We start from the raw sequence: 27,866 nt of genomic DNA on the forward strand, positions 1-27,866 counted from the left end.
GTTAGCAAACAGAAATCCAACTGTACTCCATATCTGTCAGGCACACATCAGAGTTACAATCAAAGTAAGTCAGAGCATCTATCAGAAAGACTGGGTTAGACTAGACAGGGTGTGTGTGTGTGTGTGTGTGTGTGTGTGTGTGTGTGTGTGTGTGTGTGTGTGTGTACGTGTTGGGTGTGTGTGGAGGGTTTGAGACATTGCAATGTCCTGGCTTTGTGCTAAAAGACCATTTGCATCAATGGCATGTCTCCACAACAGCTGGTCTGGTCAGCATGCCTTTTAGTTTTCCATATATTATTATATTTGTCTACCAAATCAAGCACTCTCCTTCCAGAGGTCACACAACAGATGCCTGTCTCATGAAACCAATTCTGCTCTTTGAGTCAGCTGTCCTCCTAAAACTTAACACTGAGGAGCCTCGGTTATTATAGAGCAGGTACTGGCTCTATAAACGAGATGATGATTGCTTGAAAGAAGTAGGGTCACCAATAAATAACCAATTACCTGCAACAGAGACAGATCCAGATCAGACTCAGGATCAGTGGCGGAAAATAATTAAGTACATTTACTAATGTACGGAACTTGAAGATCATTTTAAAGGTACTTAAACTTGGTCAAGATCAGACAGAGGAAAGTGTGTGGAGGGCAGTGATGCAGACAGAGAAACCATCAGCTGCCTCTTGCCCACTTTCCATATTTCTTTTCTTCACTTTAGGTTAACAAGCTAACACACGTTGGGTAGCATTTGCATAGCAGCAAAGACGATGTAATGATCCTTGTAGACTTTGGGCTCTGCTACAGGCAGATAGGTAGGTCTATACTTTTTTTTTCATTTATTAGCCATGCTGACTACCCTTTGTTAGGGTCGTGAGAGGGGCTGGAGGCAGTCCCAGCTGACAGTGGGCGAGGCACACCCTGGAAAGGTCCCCAGTCTATCGCACAGCTGCCACCTATTCACACCTACAGGTAATTTAGAGTCATGCTGAAGATGGAGCATCTGGAAGAAACACGCAGACATGAGGAGAACTTGAAAAAGTCCAGACAGAGAGACTGTGAGAATTGTGATTGTGAAAAGTACTGAGAAAAGTGATAATGACTTGAAAATTATATAATGATAAAACAAGTGGTTTTGGTAGGTTTTTTTTGTCCAGGTTAAACAAACAAAATAGGTATTATGTGTTAATCAGTGAGCTTCCTTATACGATGCCAAGCTAACCATCTGCTTGCTGTAGGAGAAGCAGGAGATTATTAGTTTAGGTTAGCATAAAGATCGGAAGCTAGCCTGGCCTTCAAAAATACACCTACCAGCACCTTTAAAGCTTATTTATTTAACAAGTTCTAACTTGTTCTACAGGGTATTGTGTGCTGTTCCTCTCTGGGAACTGTAGACTTCCTGGACTCTTAGAAATCCAGAAAGTAACTGCATCCAGCTGCTAGTGCAGTAGGATATAATGTCCTGCATTGTTGACCCACTAGCACTGTTGGGAAAGAGCACAATGTCAGGCAATGCAAATAATTCTACATAAAGACAGCAACACAAAAATAGCCACGACTACAGTCATTATATTGTCATGGACTTTGCTAAATGGTGCTTTTGTTTGGATAGAAAAAATCGAGGCTGAACGTGTTAATCTATTGGAGTGAGTCAAGTTGTGCCTTGTTTAAGGTCCTGTATTTTGTCTAACAAATAGAGTATGTGTAATATTCATGTTTATGTCTTTATTTAAACTCGAAGATCACTGAGGGTAAAACCCTCATTTACAATGATGTGGAACAGATAAAAAAATACAAGTAAAAAAGGATATGAAATTAAAACAAACATTGGTGCCACTTTTAGTGGTGATGATGAGGCTGTGGAGAAAAGTATAAATTGAGATTTGTCTGCATTTAAAACTAATTTATAGTCATTGAGAGCAACTTCTCTAGACTGTACAGTATCCACAATGCATAAAGATGATAAAGATGGATATTACAACCAGTTGCAGAAGAAACAACATCATTTATATATAGAATAAAAAGAACAGGTCCAAGGATATGTAATGGAGTTACATAGGCAGTCTACCAAACCGTGGGAACTGTGCCAGACCAAATTGAAAGGTCAAAAATATATGTTTTGTAGTTTACTACAATTGGTTCAGCAAGCTTTAAAAGACTTCTGGTTAAGAGAATTCACTGCCTTCCAGAATTTGATGGATTAGAATATGAACTGGAAATTAAAAGCAAATAATAATTGGTTTTAACCTTCCTTATCTTTGACAAATAGATAAATATCATAATATAAGTGCAACAAGTATTATACAAAAAAAGGAGAACAAAATGAAGATGTTAAATTTTTTGTGCAATAACTTCAGGTCTGTTTGACATTTACTAGTGTGTGTTAGCTTGTAAGGAGTGACTGCGACATAAGTGCGGGTGTCAGCCTGAGGCTCTGTGGAAGACTTATTTTACATACATTCACATGCAAGATATAAAAACAAACTAAATAACTTTCATCTAAAAAAAAGATGCAGCACCTTAAACACCAAACACTGGCCTTACTTCTTATTACGTCTTACATTTCAGTTTTGAGAATTCAACTCTTTTGTGAAACACAAATGAAGGCATGTTGACAGTGTGATGGAACTTTAATAAAATGAGCAGCCTGTCAACAATTTTGTGCACAGCTGTGAAAGCAGTGTAGTCGTGACTTGCACGCACGCACGCGCACACACACGCGCGCACACCCACACACACACACACACACAGGTCCTCACAAAGATAGCAATATACTGATTGTGAGAGATTTCTTCCTGCTATATTATATATAGTATACTAAAAAGAGCTTATGTTTTCTCTGAGTACTTCCTGGTGCTCACTTTACCTTGTTTGGAATTATATTTGACTGATGGTCCTGTCCAAGACAATTTGTCATTGTGATGTCACCCCTTGAATAAACAAGTTCACTGATCTGTGCAAGACAGCCTCGCCTTGTGTAACTGATTTGATTGGCAAACCAAAACAACAGCTGTTTTGCATCTACTTTGTAGTTGAATACTTGCACACACACACACACACACGCACACACACACACACACACACACACACACACACACTCCATGGCTTAACCATAACCTTATCCTAACCATAAAACACGTCCTCACCTCAAATTGAATTATTTACATTATTGTCCTCATAAGGAAGATAAGTTCCCATAAGGCGAGTGTGTAAACTGATTAAGGTCCCCACAACATGAGGAGTACCTGGAACACACACTCACACACACACACACACACACACACACACACACACACACACACACACACACACACACACACACACACAATCTTTTACAGACACAATTAACAGTTTGTAAACTTTCAAATTATATTCACTTTTACAAGACATCAGATATTAAATAACAATTGTCAAAATCAATCACAATCTGCTGGTATGGTTTGCTTGGCTGGTTGTAATACCGACTGACCGACCGTCTGCAAAGATCATCAGGTGTTGAAGGATTGAGATACGCCGGAGTCATTAGATGACATATTGTAACCATCTGGAAAAACAGCAAAAAAAAAAAAACACGATTAAGTTTGAGGCAAAACAATGTGATAGACAGAAAAACAAGGCTGTACAGTGGTGCCTTTAGCTAAATGCTAAAGTCGGCATGCGAACACGCAGAATGGCCAGAGCAGGACAAGCAGTCATTATTATTTGGAGAGTTCTCGCATTATTCCAAGATGGTTGCCCACACTGCTATCTCTGTACGCAGAGAAAACGCCATACACATTCTTTTGTTGTGTTGCTGTTTGTGGTGGTTTGTTGACAAGTGGAACCACATATAAACAAGAAATCAGTTCAATCACTTGTATTCAGGTAATCACAATTGTGACCACCAAAACTTTTCTACTAAAAGTATAAGGTGTCTTATTCCAATTAACACATCATCTCCTACAAAGCTTGAGTCTGAACAAAGCCCTTAAATTAAGTTTTATTAATATCAGATAATTGTTTATTAAAGCCTTACTGATAAATCATTTGATTCTTCAACATTGTCTCAATATGATTGGTTTATGTGAAACATTAACCTGATGTGCCAGAAGGTTGGCAATTGTTTGGAAAAGAAAGAAACAAAAAAAAAAACTTGGCAGGTGATTGGATGAACCGTCTGTCTATCATGTGATGTAGGAGGAGCGCACCGAGGAAACAGAGGAAACACTGCTCTGAAAGTTAGTCAGCATGTTGGTAGATTATTTTTGCCATAGTTCTAAGGAAAATATGCAAAAAAAAAAAGAGGCACAAAAACCAAAACAGTCGCTTCTCCATAGTTGTTCCTCGCAGAAGTTCCTCCCTCATAAGAGGCTGATTGGTTCAAACCACTGTGGTTTTGCCACAAGCCAGTCGCTTGAGGCCTGGCAAAATGTATTCTCACTTACCAGAGGTCATTAAATCATTAATGAAGAAGCCTGTTTGTCTGCTGTGAAAAGTTGGATGTCACATAACTTCCTCCTGATTGTGGCTTCTTACTTTCAGATTCTTCCCCTTGTCTAAAGTATTAAACAAATGGAAATCTGACTAGGTGGTAATAGATTAAAAGTTGAGGGAAAACCCATTTATCATAAACATTACGATATTCTGGGGAACATGAATGTCTCTACCAAAATGTTGTGCCAATCCATCAAGTAAGTGTTGAGATATTTCCCAAGATACTGTAAGGTGAAAACCTGCTGGATGGCAGATGAAAGGTCAGGGATGACCAGAGTCATTAGGATTCATCCCAAAACTTCACAGCAATCCATTCAATAGTTGTTTAAATATTTCAGCCTAAATCAAAGTACTGCACCGACCCACTACACTAGCATTTTGAAATGTATCTTTCTTTCTTATTGAACTGTTGCTATACCTCTTCCTCTTCTCCAGTTCCGTAAAAGGCCCAATCCACTTGTTGATGATATTCCAGCGCTGGTGCTCTAAAACAAGAATATAAGAAAAACCATGACTCACCACAATATTTTAAAAAGGGACTGATGAGCTGCGACCAAAAAAATAAAATAAAGAAAGACATGATTTAGAAAACTGTTCTTACCCTTGTGCCACCGCTGGATGTTTGCGACTTGATTGCTATTTCTGACCGCACCTGAAAAGTTAATTCTCAAAAATTAGCACACTGCTTTAAAACTAAAACAAGTTAATTTCAAATAGAATATGTGTTTTTAAAAGATCAACAAGTCAGAATTTATGAAGTTCAGTGAGGCGGAGGGTGTTACCAGTGTTCTGGATTTCAACCAGCTACTAGCTCAGGGAGGGACGGCTAAGGAGCTAATATGCTCAATGCTAACTTCTGACAACAGTTGTATTACTGCAGTGTTTATTTTACTCATGTTATTATTGTTACAGACAATCACGACTAAGAAGTGAAAGTTTGACTTGAGTAGGAGAATTTCTGTATTGTTGCAGTTCACACTGGTTTGTCAGTAGGGGTCTAATCGAATGGCTAATGATCAGTTAGCGAATCAAGTCCTTAATAAAGATTGAATGAATGAATTGTATTTCCTTATGGATTCTGCATTTCATTAGGTGAGATGTTTTTTTGATTATTGAGTCATACCTACCTTTTTGTCCAACAATGTTCCAAACACCAATATGAAGAAACCCTTTATAAAGACAAACAGAGTAGCTTTAGCTAAGAGGACTTCAATTAAAAAAAGGCAAACCACTATTGAGAATATACAGAATAACTAATAACATATCATTAGCAACTACTGTATTTGTACCTGCAGTGAATTGAAGAAGGCAAATGAAATATGGATTCCTCTATTTTCTGGGTTTGTCATAGTTCCAACTCCCAGAGCCCAAGTTAATCCAAAAAATGGTGTTAGGACAGCCAAACTCCTTGCAATAACCACTAGGATATGCCTCTCAGCAGCTTGTGCAGCATCCCTCACTGCCCTTCTCCTCAACATTTTATATATCACCACAATCAGGATGAACAGGTTTATCACCACTATCGTCAGTGCAGGGATAACAAATGCCAGCAGAGCCATGGACTCGTACCAGTTGAGCCAGCAGACCCCATTTTGTCGAATGTACTCTTTGCTGGGTGCAGTTACAGCTATGGTTATGACTGCGATGATGAGCGGTGCCCCATAGCCTAGGGTGAATCCTATAGCCAACAAAGACCTTTTAGACAAACCCCCATCGAAGACACTGATTGTGCGATAGAGCAACAGCAGGGCTGAGGCAAACATCCAGAAAAACAGGGATAGGTAGAAAAAATGGATGAAAAAGGTGGCCGCAGAGCATGCTGGTGGGTTTTCCTCTTTTGGATCTGAGATGGCTGCCCCAATAATAAACCAAATGTTTGCAATCAGGAGAGAGACAGCAATGTTAACAATGGAAACATGACGCAAGTACGATGTGTTGTTCTTTCGTATTTTTCTCCATATGACAGCCTCAATGATGAGGCATATAACCAAGGAAGCCATGGATATGCCGACTCCAATGTAGGTTATAAAATCCAACACAGGGTCATCTGGACTGAAGGGTGACATAAGGATAGAGAACGAGGTCAGATGGTTGCAGTTGCATGTGATGGTTTCGTTTCCGTCGACTACCAACTCGCAGCCCTCGCCGTCCCATCCTCCGAGACCATCGAAGAGGCTGAAGTTCCAGAAAACACACTGCGGGTTCCCCAGCGTGACGTTTATAATGTCAAATGTAAAGGAAATATTATTGACGCTGCCGCTGGACTGAACAAGCACGACTCTCCCATTGATGACGTTGGAGGTTGAATTGACTTCGTCTCTGGCCGGGAGTACGTTATCCATTGAGGAAAAAGTTATCACGGTGATTGACTTATTCCCTCTGTCAGCCTCTGGTATTTCTATCTCCACTGAAGAATTAAAGTCCCCACTGAAACTGTCTGTGAATCTAGTTTTGTTCAAGAGAATGAAATCTGTCACAATGTCAAAAGACTCATTGTTGAGGTTACGTGTTATATTCTCAACAGACAGCAAAAATGATGAGCTGGCACTTTGAGCTTCAGGGATGCTTCTTGTTACTGAGCTGTTTCCAGAGAATCTGTTGTTCAGAGTGTTCCATGAATCCCTTGCCCCGTCTGTGGTGAGGATACCTGCAGTTACTAGGAGATCCTGAATTCAAAGGAAAGTAGATATTAGATCATGTGAAATGTAGTATATATACTGTATATATGGGCATTATTTAGGACGGACTGATCCACGTACCTCCATTACAGTTTCAGATATTACGATATTTAAAGATGATGTCGCATTTGCTACATTGCTGAGTATTATAACAATGGCGTTAATGTTGGCAGGAGATTCAACCACTTGCTGACTGAAGTTAGTGGTGATATTGCTGAGTTGGTCCAAGAAGGCTGGCAGTGAATTGTTATTCAAGAACTGTGAGATTTAAAAGAAAAAAGATGAGGGTAATGTTCAAATTAAAGTCACTATGTGTATTGTATGTATGTGACAAGTCACCTGAGACTGGTCAAACAGCTCCTGAATCACTTGTAGGACACAATTGTCTACTACGTCTTCCCAGTTGCCATTTTCCTTACAAACTGCTGTCTTTTCTCCCACCTCGTCTGGTTCGCAGGAAGCTACACCCTTGTCACCAACATTTCCAGCGCCAAAGCCATCATCATCTATACATCTAAATTCTAGAGAGAAAGAAGCGAGTTTTAACATCAGTATTTGTAGCTACAGGAAAAATATCTTCACCTGAATGGTACAGAGACACACTGATGACATATTTTAGTTTAGCATCACACTGCTTCTCTTGATAAAAAGCCAATTAGATTTTAACATTGGGTTTTGGATTACTGCAGAAAACAAACAAAAAGTTTATGATACCTACACGTCTTGTTCAGCACAACAATCTTTACAAATGAATGCCACTTTTATAATTTCTTAAGCTTAAATACAATCACCAGAAGTAAAAAGGTAATTTAAGCTATAAACAAACTACACCACGATCGCATCTCTTCAATGTCACCACTACTAAACTTGTACTTTGATCTAGCTGTTACCTCCTCTACAAAACCTTTCCTCTAACCTCTAAAGTTATTAACAGTCTGTTGAAGTGTGAGTACAAACACATCGAGGTGGACTGGTGAGTAGATCGGTTTTCATTTTCGCCGTGATGACATTCAACGTCCTTGACAAGCTCTGTAGACTCATTTAGCCACTTGTTAGCAACTGGCCCTTTTTTAAATGACATAAAAGCTAAAGAAATCACAACTTGGGTATTTACTGATGTATTTTATGTGGCAGAATAAAACCCATAGACTTCGGGATGAGGGAATGGGAAGTACTAAAATGCTAACTACTTTCCCAGTTTTAGGACTCATTCTTGCAGCACTCTATTGAATGCTCTGCAATGTCTGGGTTAACACTTACCATCAGTGGATAGCTCCAGTATTATTTCTTTTTTGAATTCCTTGAGTTCTACCACTTGACAAGTAAACTTCTCTTCCCTGTTTGCACAGTCTTCAGGAAGTCGAAACACGTGGTTGATCACTTTACCTGGTACTAAATATACAAAAAAACAACACTTAAATGTAGAGTATAGTAGTGGGGTATCAACATTCACTTATGAAAAGTAATACGTTATCTCAAATAGCTGTCTATGAACTGCATTTATATGTAGATGATTTTCCTAATAGCTTATTTGCTTTTTGGTGTTTGTTCAGTTTTACCTGCAGAAGCTATGTCTGGAAACTCAACAGTGTAGGGGCTGTTGACTGAGCACTCCAGTTGCACTTCCTTTCCAACCTCACACTTGACCTTGTTTCTTACCGGTCTTACTTGGATCGAGGGTATCACTTTGGAAGAGATTGATCCATTCGATTGCTGTCTGAAAACGTTTCTGTCTCTCAGACTACATTCATAAAGTCCTGAAATTAAAGGTGGACATCAGTTCAAGGTCAAATCAATGTGAGGCCAGTGTTTTACCGATATAAAAATATGTGAGGTAACAGCTCCATCCAGTGGCAAGGCAACAAAGCAACAACCCAAATCAGTGTCATGATTGTCTCCTGTTCTTTCCTTCAGACCTCCTGCCTCCGGTACAGTCACCTGACCTTCCCCACCCATCTACACACCTGTTTTCACTCTGTCAATCATCCAGCACGGACTGCCTGTCTGTTCCTGCCTATTTGGCTCCAGTTGATGTTCTCACCTGTTTTCCTGTTTACCTGCATTCTTGCCTGCACTGCGTGTTACTCTGAGGTATAACTATTAAATCACTTGATTGTTCCTGTCAGAATTCTGCATTTGTGCACAGCACCTCCATTGCAAACATGTATGATTTGAAAATGCCACCTAAGACAGAAATACAAATCACGTATTGACCACACCATTGGATCTATTTCTTACCGTTGTTAGTGAAAAAGAATTTCGACACAGTTAAAGTTGACGTTTCCGCGTCTCTTGTAAAGGTGTGTTCACTATCTGGACGTATCAACTCGCCGTCACGTGTCCACTCTGCAGTCCAGCTGTCACTAAAGCCAAGAATCGATGGAGGAGGACCACACGTCAGGGTCACACTTTCCCCAGAAAAAGGTTGAACAAAATTAAAGGTTGTCGGATCTTTAAAGAAAATGGACACAAATGTCAGACAATTATTATAAAATCATCTGTACACAACAATCAGATATTTCTGAAATGACAAAAAAACATTTTTTTTCATGTCTGTCAGAAATTTTTCAAACTGACTTACTGTCAAATATCATAGGGTATGTTCCTGCCAGGTCTGTAAATATCCCTGTATTAAAGTTAGCAATTTCATTTTCTCGAAAAGAAGTTGCTCTGATAGTGTAATCAGCGATGGTGCTTCCACTCCTGTAATACAGAATGGAATCCCAGTGAAAATCCACCACATCTATCACCATCACAAGATGGTATAATACAGTCCATTTAGAACCACACTAAACCTGCTCTGGAATTTATGGTTCGGTTTAATCAGTGTAAATAATCACAATGACAATGCTAACATGCTGATAGCAAGCAGGCGTTAATACTACATTTAAATATTAAATTTAAAAAATGAATTACCCACTTTGCAAATATATTATGTTTCAAAGGCATAAGAACAATCAAACTGTCGGTAGAAAAATATATCAAAACTAATTTAAGAATCAAATTTGACTTACCTGAAACTTACTAACTGTGATGATATTAGGCTTGAGAAGAACTTCTGACTTTGTCTTTCAATCTGTGAGATAGTGGCATGGACTGCTTGTTATTAATTCTATAATCAATTCAGGATCAGATATAACAATGTATCAATATTGTGACAAAACAAGGACAGCGTATTTAAGGCCTTTGTGGGTTAAAAAAACAAAAAAAACAAAAGGGGCAGGGGGTAAAATTCCTAGAAAATTTCTGAGATTACAGTCGTAAAATTATGAGAAAAAAAACTGGATGTTAGATTTATTAGAAAAGATTAAAGTGTCTAAATTTGTGACTTTAATCATGAAAATTTAGAGTTTTTTGTCGGAATATTACCCCCATCCCCTGGCTTCATTATAATTATTGTTGTTTTCTTTATTTCACCTAATGACACAGGCAGAGGAAACATGAAGACTTACAGCAGCACTGATGTTTTGATGAACTCCATTGCTTGGCTCATTGTACGCTACATTAAAGTCTATGTCCAGGGTATTCGAGAAGTTCCTCTCTACAACAGAACCAGTTATTATCACAAAGAAGCAATTTCATGAGATACACACAACTTCATTCTTAATATCTAATGTGTAATACCGATTATTGTTGGTGCCACTGTTGTTGTTGTCATCACTGGTGTTGTCGACGGCGACGTTGTTGTCATCTCCGTTGTTGTCATCTCCGTTGTTGTTGTCATCTCCGTTGTTGTTGTCATCTCCGTTGTTGTCGTTGTCACTGTAAATAAAATGCAAATCAACAAGACGTAGCATCAGTAAATGATCTTTGAGATCAATGCATTTTTTTTTTTCCAGCAAGTGTTTTCATCCACTGTAAGAAATTCTTGAACTTCCATGCAAAACACAGCAAAATGTTTCTCATACCAGGAGGTGGTGTTGGACATCGAGTGATATCTGTGGAGCAACATTAGAGATGAGATCATTTCACCACATTTTTCTGCCCCAAAAACATCACGCCTTCAATTCTAATTAACATCAGATCATTTTAGACATTAACTGATATTCACCAGATTAAACACAACCCTGACCGTGTTTGTGTCAACACATGTAACACAGTCTCCTCCTTGCTTATTGCATCACTTTTATTGTAACAACTCCAAAATAGCAGGTCTTACTTGTGATTGGTTCACAGAACTCTCCATCAGTAGGAAGTCCATTTATGCAGTCACAGGTTTGTGTGGTGGCGTCACTGCACGCACCGTATTTGACACACTTGTCACATGACCAAGCAAAGTTCTCCTCACACTGACACCGCAGACCTCCAGTTGAGTTTGGGTAGCATCCTTTTAAAGAAATTTAAAAAAAAAAACATCAAGTCACTGTATAAAAAACATACCCTATTGATAAAAGAGCTCCAAATCAACTGCACAAATTATGTAAAGAAACAAACAAGTTCTTACCTGTGGTGAAATTTAAGCCTGTTACATTTAAAGTCTCAGTGATGACAAAGGGGAATTGGATAGATCTCAGAAAGTGTCTAAATAGGTCAGTGAAATTTGATGGATCGCTGGAGATTGGGATGTTCAAGTCAAGGACTAAATCAATGTCCAGCAGCTCTGTGGTGAAGAACAGGAGAAAATCCATCACATAAGTCATAACATCATATCTCTGGGAGCTTTACGAAGGCAACTGGACTTGTTTGAGGTTCTTGAAGACGTGTCACCTCTCATCCGAAAAGCTATCATGTGAGTCATTAGTGACACCTAAATCAGTTTAGAATCTAAATCTGTTTAATGATGATCGTTCCATGTGCCATGTGCTTGCAAAGCGATTGTTTGATTCCCTAACGTACAGGTATGTGCTTTCTTCACTGCATTTAACTGCATACCTAACATTTCTCTGCTTATGCCTGGATGTATTTTCCTTAGTGTCGACAAGCTTCTGCCTTAGTGTGTTATTGGGCTTGAAGTGCACAGGGATTTGGTGCTTGCTAAAGATCCTCCAGAGTTTCTCAGATACTCATAAGGAATGACAATGTTTTTCTGTTTATTGTTCTTTTCTTCTCTGTCTGTTCTATGTCTTTTTGTGGTTTTGATGAAGGCCCAGTCTGGGTAACCGCAGTTTCTAAGTACTTCCCTGATGTTTTTGTCTCCTCTCCTTCCTCTCTGTCCTTGTGGGCCCCTGTCCTAGATTTCTGATGTTCTCCAGCTTGTGTCAGGCAGAGGTTAAGCAGGGCACCTATTACCACTAGGATAACTGCCTTCCTGTTGTATACCTCTGCCAAACAGCTAAGTTACAGGAAATATGGTCACAATCTTCCCTTCCTGAGTTACAGCATTTACTAATACCCGGAAGTTTTTGCAGAACACTGCGATGTCACAGTAAATTTGACCATTGATCATTTGGATATAAAATGTCATGACTTCATCATTTTAACCTGTTAGACATTTGTTTTTAATTGTGTCATAATTAGCATGCGAATTCCTGAGTTATGGCTAAAATTGTGTTTTGTGAGGTCACAGTGATCTTTAACCTTTCAGCATCAAAATCTAATTAGTTCTTCTTTGAGTTCAAGTGAATGTTTGTACCAAATGTGAAGAAATTCCCTCAATGTGTCCTTGAGATATTACATTCAAGAGGCCGATAATGAGTTTTGTGAGTTCACAGTGAATTTAACCTTTGACCTTTGCCCAACAAAATTTGACCATCCTTGAGTGCAAGTGAATGTTTGAGCAAAACCCTCAAAGTCTTACTGAGATGTCGTATTTACCAGAATGGGACGGACGCATGTACGTACATATGGATGGACAACCTGAGAACACAATGCATTGAGCCCTGGCACGGAGGCATAACGAGGTGTTAATGACCCAACAAGAAGTTAAAAGACTGGAACTGGCCACTAACCAGCGAGAACTTAAGAAGCCTTTCGGATTACAGGTGAAAAGTCTTCAAGAACCTCAAGCGGGTCCAGTTGCCTTCATAAAGCTCTTAGAGATACTGTGACCTGGATGACTGAGAATCTTCACACTCATCTATCACCATCATAGAGAACAATATACACAACATTTTTCACTACTGTATGTGCAGTCATCATGACATGAATCACATGTATCAAAGTTTTTTGCCGATGTTTAGTGTCTGTCAAATTTGTTAGCTAACTTTTCTTAATAATATTTTCTACTAGCAACATAGCATCCATTAAACTTCATCCATGCAAAACAAAACAAAATGTTTCTCGTACCAAGAGTTGGGGTTGGACATGGAGGGATATCTGTGGAGCAACATTAGAGATTAAATAATTTTCCTGCCCCAAAAACATCACACCATCAATTATGATTAACATCAGATCATTTTTTAAATTAATTGAGAATCAGATAATTAAACACAATCCTAACCATGTTTATGTCAACACATGTAGCACAGTTGATAGCATCACTTTTATTGTAACAACTCTAAAAATAGTAGGTCTTACTTGTGATTGGTTCACAGATCTGTCCATCAATAGGAAGTCCATTTATGCAGTCACAGGTTTGTGTGGTGGCGTTACTGCACGCACCGTATATGACACACTTGTCACATGACCAAGCAAAGTTCTCCTCACACTGACACTGCAGACCTCCAGCTGAGTTTGGGTAGCATCCTTTTAAAGAAATTAAAAAAAACAAAACATCAAGTCACTGTATAAAAAACATACCCTATTGATAAAAGAGCTCCAAATCAACTGCACAAATTATGTACAGAAATAAGCAAGTTCTTACCTGTGGTGAAATTTACACCTGTTACATTTAAAGTCTCAGAGATGGCAAGGGGGAATTGGATAGATCTCAGAAAGTCCCTCACTACGTCAGTGAAATTTGATGGATCGCTGGAGATTGGGATGTTCAAGTCAAGGACTAAATCAATGTCCAGCAGCTCTGTGGTGAAGAACAGGAGAAAATCCATCACACAAGTATATCAACATCAAACAGGACAATATACAGGAGACTGAGGATGTTTGCAAAACTTGCCTTTCTCTCAGTTACTCAGAGACTATTTGGACTAGACCAACCAAACTTTTTTATATTAAACTTAGATATATCTGCCAAATACCCAAACCATTTAAAGATGATTGCTTATGACATATCATTCACAGTATTTATTTGAATGCAAGAATTCAGATGAGTGATGGTTGCAACATTTAAAAAAAATACATGAAATTTTTACGAACTAACTTTTTCTTTTTGTCTTAATAAGCATTGTATTCTGAAAATATGCACTTCTTTACATTAATATTATAGTGTTATTTATTTATTTAGTAATATTTATGAAAGAACGCTTATTGAGTGTTGTTTTGTGTAGAACATAGAACCTACCTTGAGTCAAAATAGGCACAATTTATTTATCTTATTGCTCTTGATAAATACAACAGACAAATATATTATAAGACCATGAGAGGCTGACAAAATAATTCCCAAAATAACTTGTTTGTTTTCTCTTATGTGTTAAAATGAGCAATTATTGTTGCATCTGTTGTGCTATGGGACAAAATTAGCTGCACATATATTTTGCCTATTTTGAACTAATACTGTTGAAAAACACTGTTGTGTGGTCTGTCTTGATTTGGCTGCTTAGCTTGGGGACAGTTAAAATAACTTGTTGCAACCTTCCCCATCCTATCAGAACTTTATGTGCTATGTAGACACACGGACCCTGACACATGCTAAGCATGTGACTCAGAAGTCAACAACACAATGATTCAAACTATTAATTCAAACTGATCAAAATGTTTCTCGTACCAAGAGTTGGGGGTGGACATCGAGTGATACCTGCGGAGCAACAATAGAGATGAAATCATTTCACCACATTTTTCCGCTCCAAAAACATCACACCATCAATTTTAATTAACATCAGATCACTTTAGAAATGAACTGATATTCACCAGATATTTAAACACAATCCTAACCATGTTTATGTCAACACATGTAGCACAGTCAGAAAGACACAGTAGATATTATCACCTTTTTCTTGATAGCATCACTTTTATTGTAACAACTCCAAAATAGCAGGTCTTACTTGTGATTGGTTCACAGATCTGTCCATCAATAGGAAGTCCATTTATGCAGTCACAGGTTTGTGTGGTGGCGTCACTGCACGCACCGTATATGACACACTTGTCACATGACCAAGCAAAGTTCTCCTCACACTGACACTGCAGACCTCCAGCTGAGTTTGGGTAGCATCCTTTTAAAGAAATTAAAAAAAACAAAACATCAAGTCACTGTATAAAAAACATACCCTATTGATAAAAGAGCTCCAAATCAACTGCACAAATTATGTACAGAAATATGCAAGTTCTTACCTGTGGTGAAATTTACACCTGTTACATTTAAAGTCTCAGAGATGGCAAGGGGGAATTGGATAGATCTCAGAAAGTCCCTCAGTACGTCAGTGAAATTTGATGGATCGCTGGAGATTGGGATGTTCAAGTCAAGGACTAAATCAATGTCCAGCAGCTCTGTGGTGAAGAACAGGAGAAAATCCATCACACAAGTATATCAACATCAAACAGGACAATATACAGGAGACTGAGGATGTTTGCAAAACTTGCCTTTCTCTCAGTTACTCAGAGACTATTTGGACTAGACCAACCAAACTTTTTTATATTAAACTTAGATATATCTGCCAAATACCCAAACCATTTAAAGATGATTGCTTATGACATATCATTCACAGTATTTATTTGAATGTAAGAATTCAGATGTTGCAACTGTCCCCAGGTTTGGGGTCAGTTGCAACACAGATGAGTGATGGTTGCAACATATTAAAAATACATGAAATTTTTACGAATTAACTTTTTCTTTTTGTCTTAATAAGCATTGTATTCTGAAAATATGCACTTCTTTACATTAATATTATAGTGTTATTTATTTATTTAGTAATATTTATGAAAGAACACTTATTGAGTGTTGTTTTGTATGGAACATAGAACCTACCTTGAGTCAAAATAGGCACAATTTATTTATCTTATTGCTCTTGATAAATACAACAGACAAATATATTATAAGACCATGAGAGGCTGACAAAATAATTCCCAAAATAACTTGTTTGTTTTCTCTTATGTGTTAAAATGAGCAATTATTGTTGCATCTGTTGTGCTATGGGACAAAATTAGCTGCACATATATTTTGCCTATTTTGAACTAATACTGTTGAAAAACACTGTTGTGTGGTCTGTCTTGATTTGGCTGCTTAGCTTGGGGACAGTTAAAATAACTTGTTGCAACCTTCCCCATCCTATCAGAACTTTATGTGCTATGTAGACACACGGACCCTGACACATGCTAAGCATGTGACTCAGAAGTCAACAACACAATGATTCAAACTATTAATTCAAACTGATCAAAATGTTTCTCGTACCAAGAGTCGGGGGTGGACATCGAGTGATACCTGCGGAGCAACAATAGAGATGAAATCATTTCACCACATTTTTCCGCTCCAAAAACATCACGCCTTCAATTCTAATTAACATCAGATCACTTTAGAAATGAACTGATATTCACCAGATAATTAAACACAATCCTAACCATGTTTATATCAACACATGCAGCACAGTTGATAGCATCACTTTTATTGTAACAACTCCAAAATAGCAGGTCTTACTTGTGATTGGTTCACAGAACTCTCCATCAGTAGGAAGTCCATTTATGCAGTCACAGGTTTGTGTGGTGGCGTCACTGCACGCACCGTATATGACACACTTGTCACATGACCAAGCAAAGTTCTCCTCACACTGACACTGCAGACCTCCAGCTGAGTTTGGGTAGCATCCTTTTAAAGAAATTAAAAAAAAAAAAAAAACATCAAGTCACTGTATAAAAAACATACCCTATTGACAAAAGAGCTCCAAATCAGCTGCACAAATTATGTAAAGAAACAAACAAGTTCTTACCTGTGGTGAAATTTACACCTGTTACATTTAAAGTCTCAGAGATGGCAAGGGGGAATTGGATAGATCTCAGAATGTCCCTCAGTAGGTCAGTGAAATTTGATGGATTGCTGGAGACTGGGATGTTCAAGTCAAGGACTAAATCAATGTCCAGCAGCTCTGTGGTGAAGAACAGAAGAAAATCCATCACAAGTATGTCAACATCAAACAGGACACTTTTCACTGCTGACCTGAATCACATTGATCCAAGTGTTACCCATGAGCAGTGTCTGATAAACTTTTTATGTAACTTTTGTTATGCTTGAATTGAGAGTATACACGGTTTCTATTGTGTGTAAACATATGTATTTCAAAATCACTTAAATAGCTGTATTGCTACAACAGATACTCTAAGAGTTATGCAAGTTTTCATTGATTGTACAGTATCAGTCTTTTGAAACACACACACAGATTGTCATCTTTTACATTTTATGTCTCATACCATTTGGTGGTACAGGTGATTGTATTAAAAATAAAATAAAAAATCACAAAATAAATGTCACATTTGTATTTTTTTTCATAACAAATAAAGAACGTGTTGCGCTTTATCCATGCAAAACAAAATAAAATCTTTCACATACCAAGAGATGGCTCTGATAACATGAAACGGGAACAGTTGTGATCTTTTCCATAAACAATTTTCAATATGTGCAGTCATCATCACATAACTTTACATACATGTTGATCTACTATGTAAACTTTCACTTTGATGAAAGTACTTTATTCATTCAAAGCACAGCAAGAGGTGTTCAGGACATCTCTTCGATCAAAAATGTGGTATGCACTAAACAAGGAAACCCAGTAGACAGCCGGTGTCTGCATGTGACAGATTATTTTCTTCAAGTATGTACTGAAGCCAGCTATCTGATTAAAATTCACTGAGCTAATGCAAAAGAAAATGAGGAAGCATTTTCGTTCTGTTACAAGTGGTTCCTTGTTTCGCAGGAAAGTTACGACTAGAGAGAGCTCCAGAGAGAAGCTTGAGAGAGGAGATGTAAAACTACACTGAAATGGTTTTTGGCTTTTAAAACCACAAATATAGTATCTTCTGATGGGGCCTTTAAAAACAGTCTTACATTCAAAATCTTATGCATGTCAGGTAAGATATATTCAACTCTGGTAAAAACAGTGGGGCAACAACGAAGAAAGGGTAGTACCTGTTGTGGCTTCAATGCTGGTAATGTGAACAGTGTTGTTGATCCGTATAGGAAAAGAGAGTGTGCTCAAAATAGTCCTGAGAAGGTCCACATCAGAGATGTTTATTACAGCTTCGACTACATAGTCAGAGGAATTTAAGGCAGCTGGGACGACATGAAACAGACATACACACACACACGCTCAGTGTCAATAGTCAGTATTGTTTGCTTTAATGAGCACAAAGACATGTCAATAGTTGACAGTAGGGACAGACAGTAGTAGATACTCACCCTCTCTTTTTTCTCTGGCATGAATGTGTGATGCTTTTGTACCCATCAAGTCCTGTAAACATCCATTTCCATCCAATTAGTTCAGCCTTTACAGTTTGTCCACACAGACCAAAAACTGTAATTAAAACTAATTATAAACTATAAAAACACTATTGATCAATTATACTTACACTATACAATTTCAGATTAAGATTGTACATTAAAACACGTATGATAATCTTATAATGTTTTAAGATTAAACTAGTTACTCCAAAACTTTGTGGCTTGTGACGTCTTACAAAAAAGCAGCTGGGGAATCTTGTTACATGCATCAGTGAATGAGTGACTATGAGTTGTTAGCAGTTCCACCAAAGACACATTTCCTGTCGAAATGTTTACAACTGTTCAAGGCTCAAATGATTCAATACTTCACAAAAAGCAAAGATTTTGGAAAAAATAAACACAATTAAGTAAATAAATTAACTTGTGAGATTTATCTTGTGACGCTTTGGATAAGCCAAGCACCCACTGGACTACAACTAGCTCCACCTCAATCAGTTGTAACAGTAAATTTGTACTGATGCCTTGATGCATCAAGATTAATAATTTGATAATGGTCCACTGGGCAATTTTTATGCAGAACAATTACTTTAACTTTTGATGCTTTGGAATGTTTTTACATTGTGGTACTGGTGATTTTACTAGCAGATTACAGGTAAAACCCTCAGAGAAGTCAATTACTGCAAGGTTGGATGGTGGGTCCAGGTGGGCCGGGCTTGGGGCATGGCTGAGGACTGTGACTGTATAGTTGTGACATCATGAAGTTACAGAAGTCCTGATGGCTCGTTGTAAGGCTCAGTTTCTGAATACAGGCTGTGTGCATTTCTGTGTGGACTAAGCGCTTTGATACTTTCACAGTATTAATATAGAACCTAGACCTGCTTTATAATCAAAGAAAACATGGAAATCTACCTCTATACAAAAAAGGGCCTTTAAGTAAGGGATCTGAATACTTCCTGTTCATACTATAATACATTTTTTTGTTTAGTGATGTAGACAACTTAGACTCGTTGCAGTATCTCATGGAAAACAGCTACAATGTTGAGTGTTACTACTTAATTCTTATTAATAATAATAATAATAATAATAATTATTATTATTCTTACCTCTAAAAACACATTCAGAGACTGTCTGTATCCCTGATTCTCCAGACTGTAGAATATAGCCAGAAGAAAAATGATGTATCCTACTGCCTTTGGTAATGCCATCCCAACTAGAGAGAAAACACAGTCAACACAATGATTTCTCATTATTAAGTCAACCTGAAGAAATGTATACATTTATCTCTTGTGAATATAAACTGTGTTAAAGCTTGATGGTAGCACAGTAGCTCAAAACTACAAGGTGTTTTGTAAGGTTGTACTGGTACACAAGTTTTGTGAGAAATACTACCAGGAAGCTAACATTTCAAAAGTAGCGTCCCTGTTTACTGGTATGAATACTTGCGGTTGTTAGACATGTTTGTGTGCATGCTGTGAATGATTATTGTTCAGCATGTAAACATATTATCAAAAGCTAGGAATGTTTTAATACCAAGCGCCAATGCTGATTAAATGTCACGTTGAAAAACTGGATTTTGTTACCTCTAGACAAAGCCAGGCTAGCTGTTTCTCACAGTCCTTACGCTAAGCTAAACTAAACTAACCGTCTCCTGGCTCCATCTTCACAGTTAGCATACAGACATTACTCTTGGCAAGTAAGAGTTGACTTAACTGTAAGTATTTGGGACAATCTTTCTGTCTCCCTCTCTTTCTGTGTGTGTCAACATAACACTCAGGCCAAGACAACAGCAGCCACAGTAAAGCTTGCAGTATGTAAGCAAACATGCAGACATTACTAGCCAAAAATGTATGTTTTACAGAATATATGTCACCTTGACTGAATTGTATATAACTGTCAAAATGTTCCATGTTAGGGTTTTTTTTATTCAAAGTAGCATATGAATCTCTTCCTTATCAAGAAATGTTTTGACAGTGTTTCAGTCACATCACAAAACTGGTTCAGTCATGCTTCCTTTTACCTCTTGATACTGAGATAATTATCCATGCCTTCATTACTTCCTGGTTTGACTGTTACACAATATCTCTCTCTCTTTTAATTTCTCATAATATCAGTCACAAATGAGTAAGCTATGTATATGGAAGCTAATTGATGAGACATTAATATGATGGCTGACTGCTTTTTGTTTGATTAGCTTAGAGACTAACCACAAGTCTGATTTTTTTTCCAGGTTTGAAATTTTCCAAGAATGAAACAAACTACTAAAATGATAAATCTCAAACTACAGTAGCTACTGTCTAGTTGAAATTATTTGTTTTGTTGCGCTCTTGTAGCTGATTTTGGTTATAGGCAGTATCATTTTATTCCATGTGTCTAGCCTGGGTCCAATATGCGTCCAAATTTTATTGCATCATTGATCTATGACATTTAAATCACAGGCACATAGTCAGTATAGCCACAAAGCTTGTGTGTACAGTATAATTTATTTGATGTAGTCAAGGGTTCAGTAGAGGTGATTGCTTGAAGAGAGCTAGATAGATGTTTCTAATTTTTCTGAATATGCATCATCATTTGGAGTGTAATTTGGTTTTCATTCATTATTAGACTACTGTACAAGTGTGTGGCAAACATCATACGTACCATAATAAATAAGAATAAAAAAGGAAAAAGAGAATAAAAGGAAATTGGAAACATAACATGAGGAAAGTGGCATTTCAGTCAAGTAGTATATTATTATTACATGTTAGGTTGGAAGAGGTAGAGAATGACAGTGACAGAGACTTTCAGATTAACTGTACAAATCAAATATTGGATCATTTTGTGCATTCGAGTGTACCACTTGTAAGTTGCTTTGGATAAAAATGTCTGCCAAATGAGCAAATATAAATGTGTGTATGTGTGTGTGTGTCAATTTGGTTTTATTCATATTCTAAGAAACTTCAAAGGAACATATAGTTTTTCCTTCAGGTTCTTAAGATATGTGAAGTTGCTGTAGGAGGCACTTATTAATCAACTATTTTGAAAAGAGTTATGAAAATTATGAGAAAAGATCCCATTATTACACAATACCCATAATAACATGAAAGCCTGAGGGGAAAACTGACAAAAAACTGTCATCGATTGGGTCAAGTTCAAGCTCATAGTTTTCTGTGTTTAATTTGCACACTCAGTTGGGTGGAGGCAGCACTCATTGTATTAAGTGTATTGGCATAGAACAAAGGAAACAAAAGAGGATACTCCGCAGGCAGACTGAAAGGGGAGTTATGATGAGCAGTAAGACACGCACAAACATACCTGCTATTATAGCACTACCTGATTAATGCCCTGATGCCAAACCAGACCATTTTCTTACTGTAAATTCTACCTTGGCATGTGAGAAATAAAACTTTGAACCACTGTGCAATAATATAAAAAAACAAAAAAAACAAAAACTGAAACATAAAATCCAATAACATAATGTTATATAATAAAAATCGCATATCGGAATGTGGACATTACATTTTGGATGTCGCCCAAGCCTGTATGGAAAATTAAGTATAAAAAGCCTATACTATGCAGCTTACATTATAATATCATGTTTTAAAATCTGCTTTAGAAACCTACTTGTAAGGTTTGCACGTTTTGTTCTAACCTGATTTACTCCTTTAGTTTAAATTATATTCTGTTTACTTGCCTTTTTTCATGTGTTCTATGTTTCCTTTATATTCTATAACTATTTTATTACTTTTGTTCCTGTATGTATCTACTTATCAGCATCCTAACAAGTTCTCCATACTAAACAACCATTTAGGTTGATTGTCCTTACCCTTAGGAGCATACCTGCAGCAGGCTTACCAGACCATCATCGCCATAGTAACAATAATGAAGAGTTAACAGTTAAGGTTATGGAACAATTTGTTTAGGTTCACGCACCAAAATTACATAGTCAGGTTTAGGAAAAGATTGTGGTTTGAATTAAAATAAATACTTCTTTAATGTTAGAGTATGTTTGTCGTCATGGTTACAATATTAAACACGCAGTTAAGGATCATGGATTAGTTCCACACGACGTCCAACTGTGGTTTCATGTGCTCTCAAGTCCTGTGTTTTGTCAGTGAACCTCCCCTAACATGTCGTTCTATATACTGCCTTACCTGACCTTCTCCTTTGCTCCCATCATAACTACTACGGCAGCTACAGGTCACCTATTATTACATATGCCGGTGTCAGTGTCTGAATTCATTACACACAAACAAATATATATATATATATATATATATATGTATATACATATTCCTTTTATGAACAGCTTCATGCAAGTACGGTGTGCTTATGCTCTCACGAATGAATAATTTAGTTGGTGATTTTCCTGGGCTCCATTGTCAAGAAGAAAATAATCCAAACTATTCACCTCTATTTGAAAAAGCCCTTTCTTTAAGACAGTTCTAACTTGAAGACCAAAGCCAACTCCTGATTCAACTCCACTAAACTGAATCGAGTCAACACAGCAAAAAGAAGTGAAAGTCTTGTTTTCCCATCACTGAAGAGATACTTACAGACTAAAACTGTTAGGATTATTGTGAAGAATGAAGTTTATTTAAAGGCTGAATTCTACTCACAATGCAAGCATCTGTAGTATTTATGAAGAAAATATTAAAATCAATTAAATTCAATTCCAGTTATTACTGTTAGCTCCCAAATGCTTTCATCTGATCAGTGAAATACATGTCAAGACTGTCTGAGCTACGGCAAAACGTTAGCAATCTCTGTAATACGCAGCATACCACACTACAGTTTGCCTAAAGGTATAACGAGTAATAACCCCCTATATAAGATTAGAGTGAAATGTGAAAATGCTAATTCTTAGTATGGTATTTACCTCTCATTGTCTTCTGGCTTCAAAAATGGCTCTTACCAGGAGGCACAATCATGTTACTGTGTGTCTCCAGATACAGACAAATTATTAAACATGCAAGAAAACACATCGACTTCCTGGAATACTTTGTAACTCTGAGTCACACACCTGTCTGGCAAGTCAAGTGACCTGATGCTTGGCAGAAAGTGTAGATATGTAGGGCAGTGTGAGTGTGATGATTTTCACTGTCTATACAGATTTTCATCTGAAAGGTGGCTGACAGGCAGGAGGGCATTTCAAATGTTTAAATCCTGTTCTTGTATTCATGCTGTGCTGCTCATGATTATGTAAAAAAAATAAATAGCACGTAATGCTGTGTGCTTTATTTATTTGTGTTATATACTCCCATAAACAAACTTGACACATGGTCTCCAAGTTTTATGTAGAAATGTATTTTAATGTTATAAACTCTAAGACAATTATATTTAGATCAATAAGAATTATAAAGATAATGATATATGCTGCTCTGTCTTGTTTGTCTTGTTCCTGTTTTTTTATGCTGAGCCCAAAAAGAGTCCAACAAGTAATAGCTGCTGCTCGAGGCATGGCAGTTTAATAAAGCCCTTAGAAAGCTGCCAAATCATAATAAGGAATTAGTCACAAACAATCTAGGGCTGTGTCATCGTATTACATTGAATTCTACATAAAAGGTCGAAGCAGACAGAAAGCTTTAATGTTTGCACTGAGCCAAGTTATGAAACAAAACACAAAGACACTCTCCTATTCATGCAACAGCTTTAAAGAGGAGCTTGGGATTTTCTCAGCACCTGAGCAGTGAGCATCAGTCAGCCACAGCTGTGACTTATGAATCCAAAAAAAAGGGACCTGTGTTTGTTGTGGCCTGTACAAAAGGTAGATTGACAGGTGAAGAGACAGAGGCCAGAATGAGACAGGAATGGTGGCAGTAGGGACAGTGTTTCCTTGACACCAAGATTACACAGGATTGAACAACTACAGCTCCCAGGAGGTTTTCACACCACATCTATTCCCAAGACATAATCAGAATTTACACTATTTATGCAACAGCTTTGAAGAGGAGCCTGGGATTTGTACAAAGACAAAGACACACCACATGGTGCTAAATGTCATTTAGCTTGTAATTACCTCAATCAAGCTTACAATTGAGGTAATGTTTTCACTCGTGCCTTTTTTTTTTTGGTTTGTTTGTTTGTTTCTCAGCAGGATAACACAAAGAGTAGGAGCAAGGGCCAGAGAAGAACCCATAAAATTTTGATGCCAATCCAGTTAAATGGGCGGATCCAGGAATTTTTAATCACTTTATTGAATATTGTGAGATAGGACATTTTTTGACATTTTAATAAATTTATCAGGGGATAATGTTTGGAACTTGATGTAAAAAAAATCCAACATATTTATGGTGTTGAGATCTGACTTTGTACAAATCCAGATAATAATCTGGAGGAAGAAAATACTGAATCTGCATCACATACAGAGTGTACTCTGTACAATGACAGAATTCAGACATCACAGTTTTGATGTCAGCATTGTACATACATATAGCTGTGGAGTATAAAGATAAAAGACAATGAATAAATAAAGCTATGCTTGAGAACAAAACACAAGAGGTATGTGCTCTTCTAGAAATCAACAACATTCGTTATTTGTTTCCTTTGCTACCAGACATGTCACATTTTGATCTGTCTGTACACATGATATTGCTTAAAAGATTGAGACTAAAGCTGCTTGTTCCAGGCAGAAAGTCCAAAAGTGTTCACATCAGCTGATGATCCATGTGGAAAAATGGAAGCAAAAAAGAAGCCATGTTCTAGTGTTCTTGTCTTGTGCAATAATGTAGTATTGTGCATATCATAAGAAAATAATTAAGATAAGGCAGCTGTTTCATTCTAGCATAACCCTGTTTGACTGCATAGTTTACATACCTGTCACTTGTTTGCATACTTTACTTTTTCTTTCACTTCTAATGTTACAACAGGAGAGGCCTTCAGGATGAGGACTGACTACAAACATAAAGCTATCTCAGTGAATGTTGGCTGGTTTTTCTATAGTGCAAACTGCAAATCCAATAAAGAGCAAGTCAGAGCTGCTGACATTACCCTACACTCTGATCACTGTATGAATGGACAGTCAAAGTTTGAATGAGGGGGTTTGCAAATGGTTAATTCACTTCCAACTCCACATTCACTTCCAACTCCACATTTAATAAGTGCATTTCGATCCATGTGCTTTTATGCTCTTTTGCAACTTTAACCTGAACAATCCTGAGTGCAAAAGTTTTTATGCTTAGCATAGGTGGAAAAATTGTAAGCAAATGCAATAAAGTGCAATGGAAACAGACTTAGTAAAAAAAAAAAATCACAAAGCACGTGACAAGGTGTAGAAACATCTAAGAGATGATCAAGAGAAATGGGAGGCACCTAAATCTCATGTGTCAAAGCAAAGGGTCTGGATACCATATCAATGTGATATTTCAGTTTTTCATTTTTAATAAATTTGCAAAAAATGTCAAAAATTTGTGAGAAAAAAGTGAATTTAAATGATTTTAGTATAAGGCTGCAACATAATAAAATGTGAAACAACTGTAGGGGTCTGAGTACTTTGTGAATGCACTGTATGTTGGTTTCTTTGAACCATGAAGGTAATGTCTCCCTAACCTTCACCAAGCAGTTTCACTTTCTTAAACTTCACCAGACGTGAACTGGGACTGACTGGGTCACATGGGGCAACTTCACTGTCCTTCAAAGATTAAAACTTTCAGACGTGTTGTTCTTCTGGACGCATCCAAATAGTTTACGATTTCCTGCTGATGGAAAACACCAGTGATATGATATTTGGATTTCCAATGATTAGTGATTAGTTACTACACAACACTTTATCATTATACTAATCTCTCTCTTTTTTTTTGAGTTTTCAGTAATCATATGAATATGGTGACTATAGGTCTTAACCTAGCAAGTCAAGGCCTATCATCCCACCCTATGAACATATACTACTGCACATATTCTATGCACATATTCACAGCACAGTATGCTAAATTCATATTCAAAATATGAACAATATATACATATTTTTCCTATATGTAACAAAAGCATTATGGACACTATATAGGAGGAGTCTCCAATAGGTGACTCACGAGCTACCAGTAGCTCACGCGAAAGTTCAGATAATATAGTCTGTACAAACCATGGATGCATAGTACAGACTTTAAGCAACAAAACTTAAATATACACTCCCCTCTCTCTCTTCAACACCAAATCATTATTTGTTAGCTGTCAGTCAAATGAATTACTATCAAGTTTGTTTACATCAGATATGTCGTAGGTGACATTCAGTGATAGCAACTCTTCTGATAACAGAACAGATATAAACCGAACTTTTCCAACAAACAGGAAATATGTTGCCATGGATACTTTGAGTTAAGCTGCAGGCTTCAACTTGAGCCCCATTTTTTTCTGTCCATGTTTGTTTTACATTATGGAAAATGAAGTGTACTGAATTAACTATTTTAAATTCGCTGATGAACTGACAACCATCACTGGATCACTGACTGAGGAGATTTTTTTCTCTCTCTGATTTCTAATCAGATTTATGAAGGTTTATTTGCAGTGGTGTTATCATGTGTGTGTTTTCAGGTTCTGACTGAATCATGACTCAGATTTTTGTCCGATGTCATCTTCAGATGTTTTTGGTGCAAAATGTGAGTTTTGGATGTTGATATTTGATGACTTGTCAAATTATCTTATTCATATGATTTGTTTTTGAGGTCAGTTTGAGTGTTTTGATATGATATGTGAATAAATGTAGCCAGTAATTTAAGACATGAGGAGCTCTCAGCCCCATTTATTTTGTCAAAGAAGCTCTCATAGTAAAAAAAAAAAGGCTGGAGACCCCTGCTTTATACGCTCTAAAGCTGAGCCAGGGTTACCTTTTTCACCAGTTGACCCTCTGAGTCAGGACTACCCATTGTCAGTAAAGGATGATGATGCTTCGAGTGTGACATGATTTTAATTAAAGGTTATTTTTCTGTATTTAGTGCTCTAACATGAATTATCACGTACATGAGAGTCAAATGGCTTATGTGTACAGTCATAGTCACATAACACCATGTTGCAAATGGAAGCAATCCATGTAGACTGAATCATAATTTTTTACTTTTTTAAGACTTGAGGCTTGATAGTCAGTGTAAAAGCAGGATGTATTCCCTGGACTATATGGATGACTTTTCTCAGTTTTCTTTTCTGTTCTTTGTTTCTCACTAAATTGGACTCTGTGGGTGTATTATGTCATTATTCACATCATTAAGTGGCCATTAATCTGTTTTGTTTTGTTAACGCTAGAAAACAATATGGCCCCAGGTTGAAGAGGTGAGATGATGCAGGCAGGAAGATTATGTGTGTGCCTGAAAGTGTGTGTGTGTGTGTGTGTGTGTGTGTGT

At 37.3% G+C, this 27,866-nt stretch overlaps 1 protein-coding gene across 1 annotated transcript; it reads right to left on the reverse strand.

Annotated features, from left to right (window-relative positions):
- Positions 1-1,734: 1,734 nt before the first annotated feature.
- LOC111238020 (adhesion G protein-coupled receptor F5-like) lies at positions 1,735-23,462 on the reverse strand. Its single transcript, XM_022767390.1, has 30 exons — positions 23,417-23,462; positions 19,665-19,771; positions 18,520-18,571; positions 18,250-18,393; positions 17,057-17,212; positions 16,768-16,935; positions 16,525-16,554; positions 15,468-15,623; positions 15,182-15,349; positions 14,905-14,934; positions 13,888-14,043; positions 13,602-13,769; positions 13,371-13,400; positions 11,590-11,745; positions 11,305-11,472; positions 11,054-11,083; positions 10,770-10,907; positions 10,598-10,686; positions 10,160-10,221; positions 9,727-9,848; positions 9,384-9,596; positions 8,705-8,902; positions 8,406-8,537; positions 7,485-7,666; positions 7,227-7,403; positions 5,757-7,133; positions 5,595-5,636; positions 5,069-5,119; positions 4,886-4,952; positions 1,735-3,538 (listed from the first exon to the last, which is right to left on the reverse strand). Exons 1-30 carry the CDS (start codon positions 23,421-23,423, stop codon positions 3,483-3,485), a joined length of 4,632 nt encoding a protein of 1,543 aa, XP_022623111.1. The 5' UTR covers positions 23,424-23,462; the 3' UTR covers positions 1,735-3,482.
- Positions 23,463-27,866: the final 4,404 nt, after the last annotated feature.

Source organism: Seriola dumerili, unplaced genomic scaffold (genome assembly GCF_002260705.1).
Source record: "Seriola dumerili isolate Sdu_G_001 unplaced genomic scaffold, Sdu_1.0 BDQW01000025.1, whole genome shotgun sequence".
NCBI classification, from domain to species: Eukaryota; Metazoa; Chordata; class Actinopteri; order Carangiformes; family Carangidae; genus Seriola; species Seriola dumerili.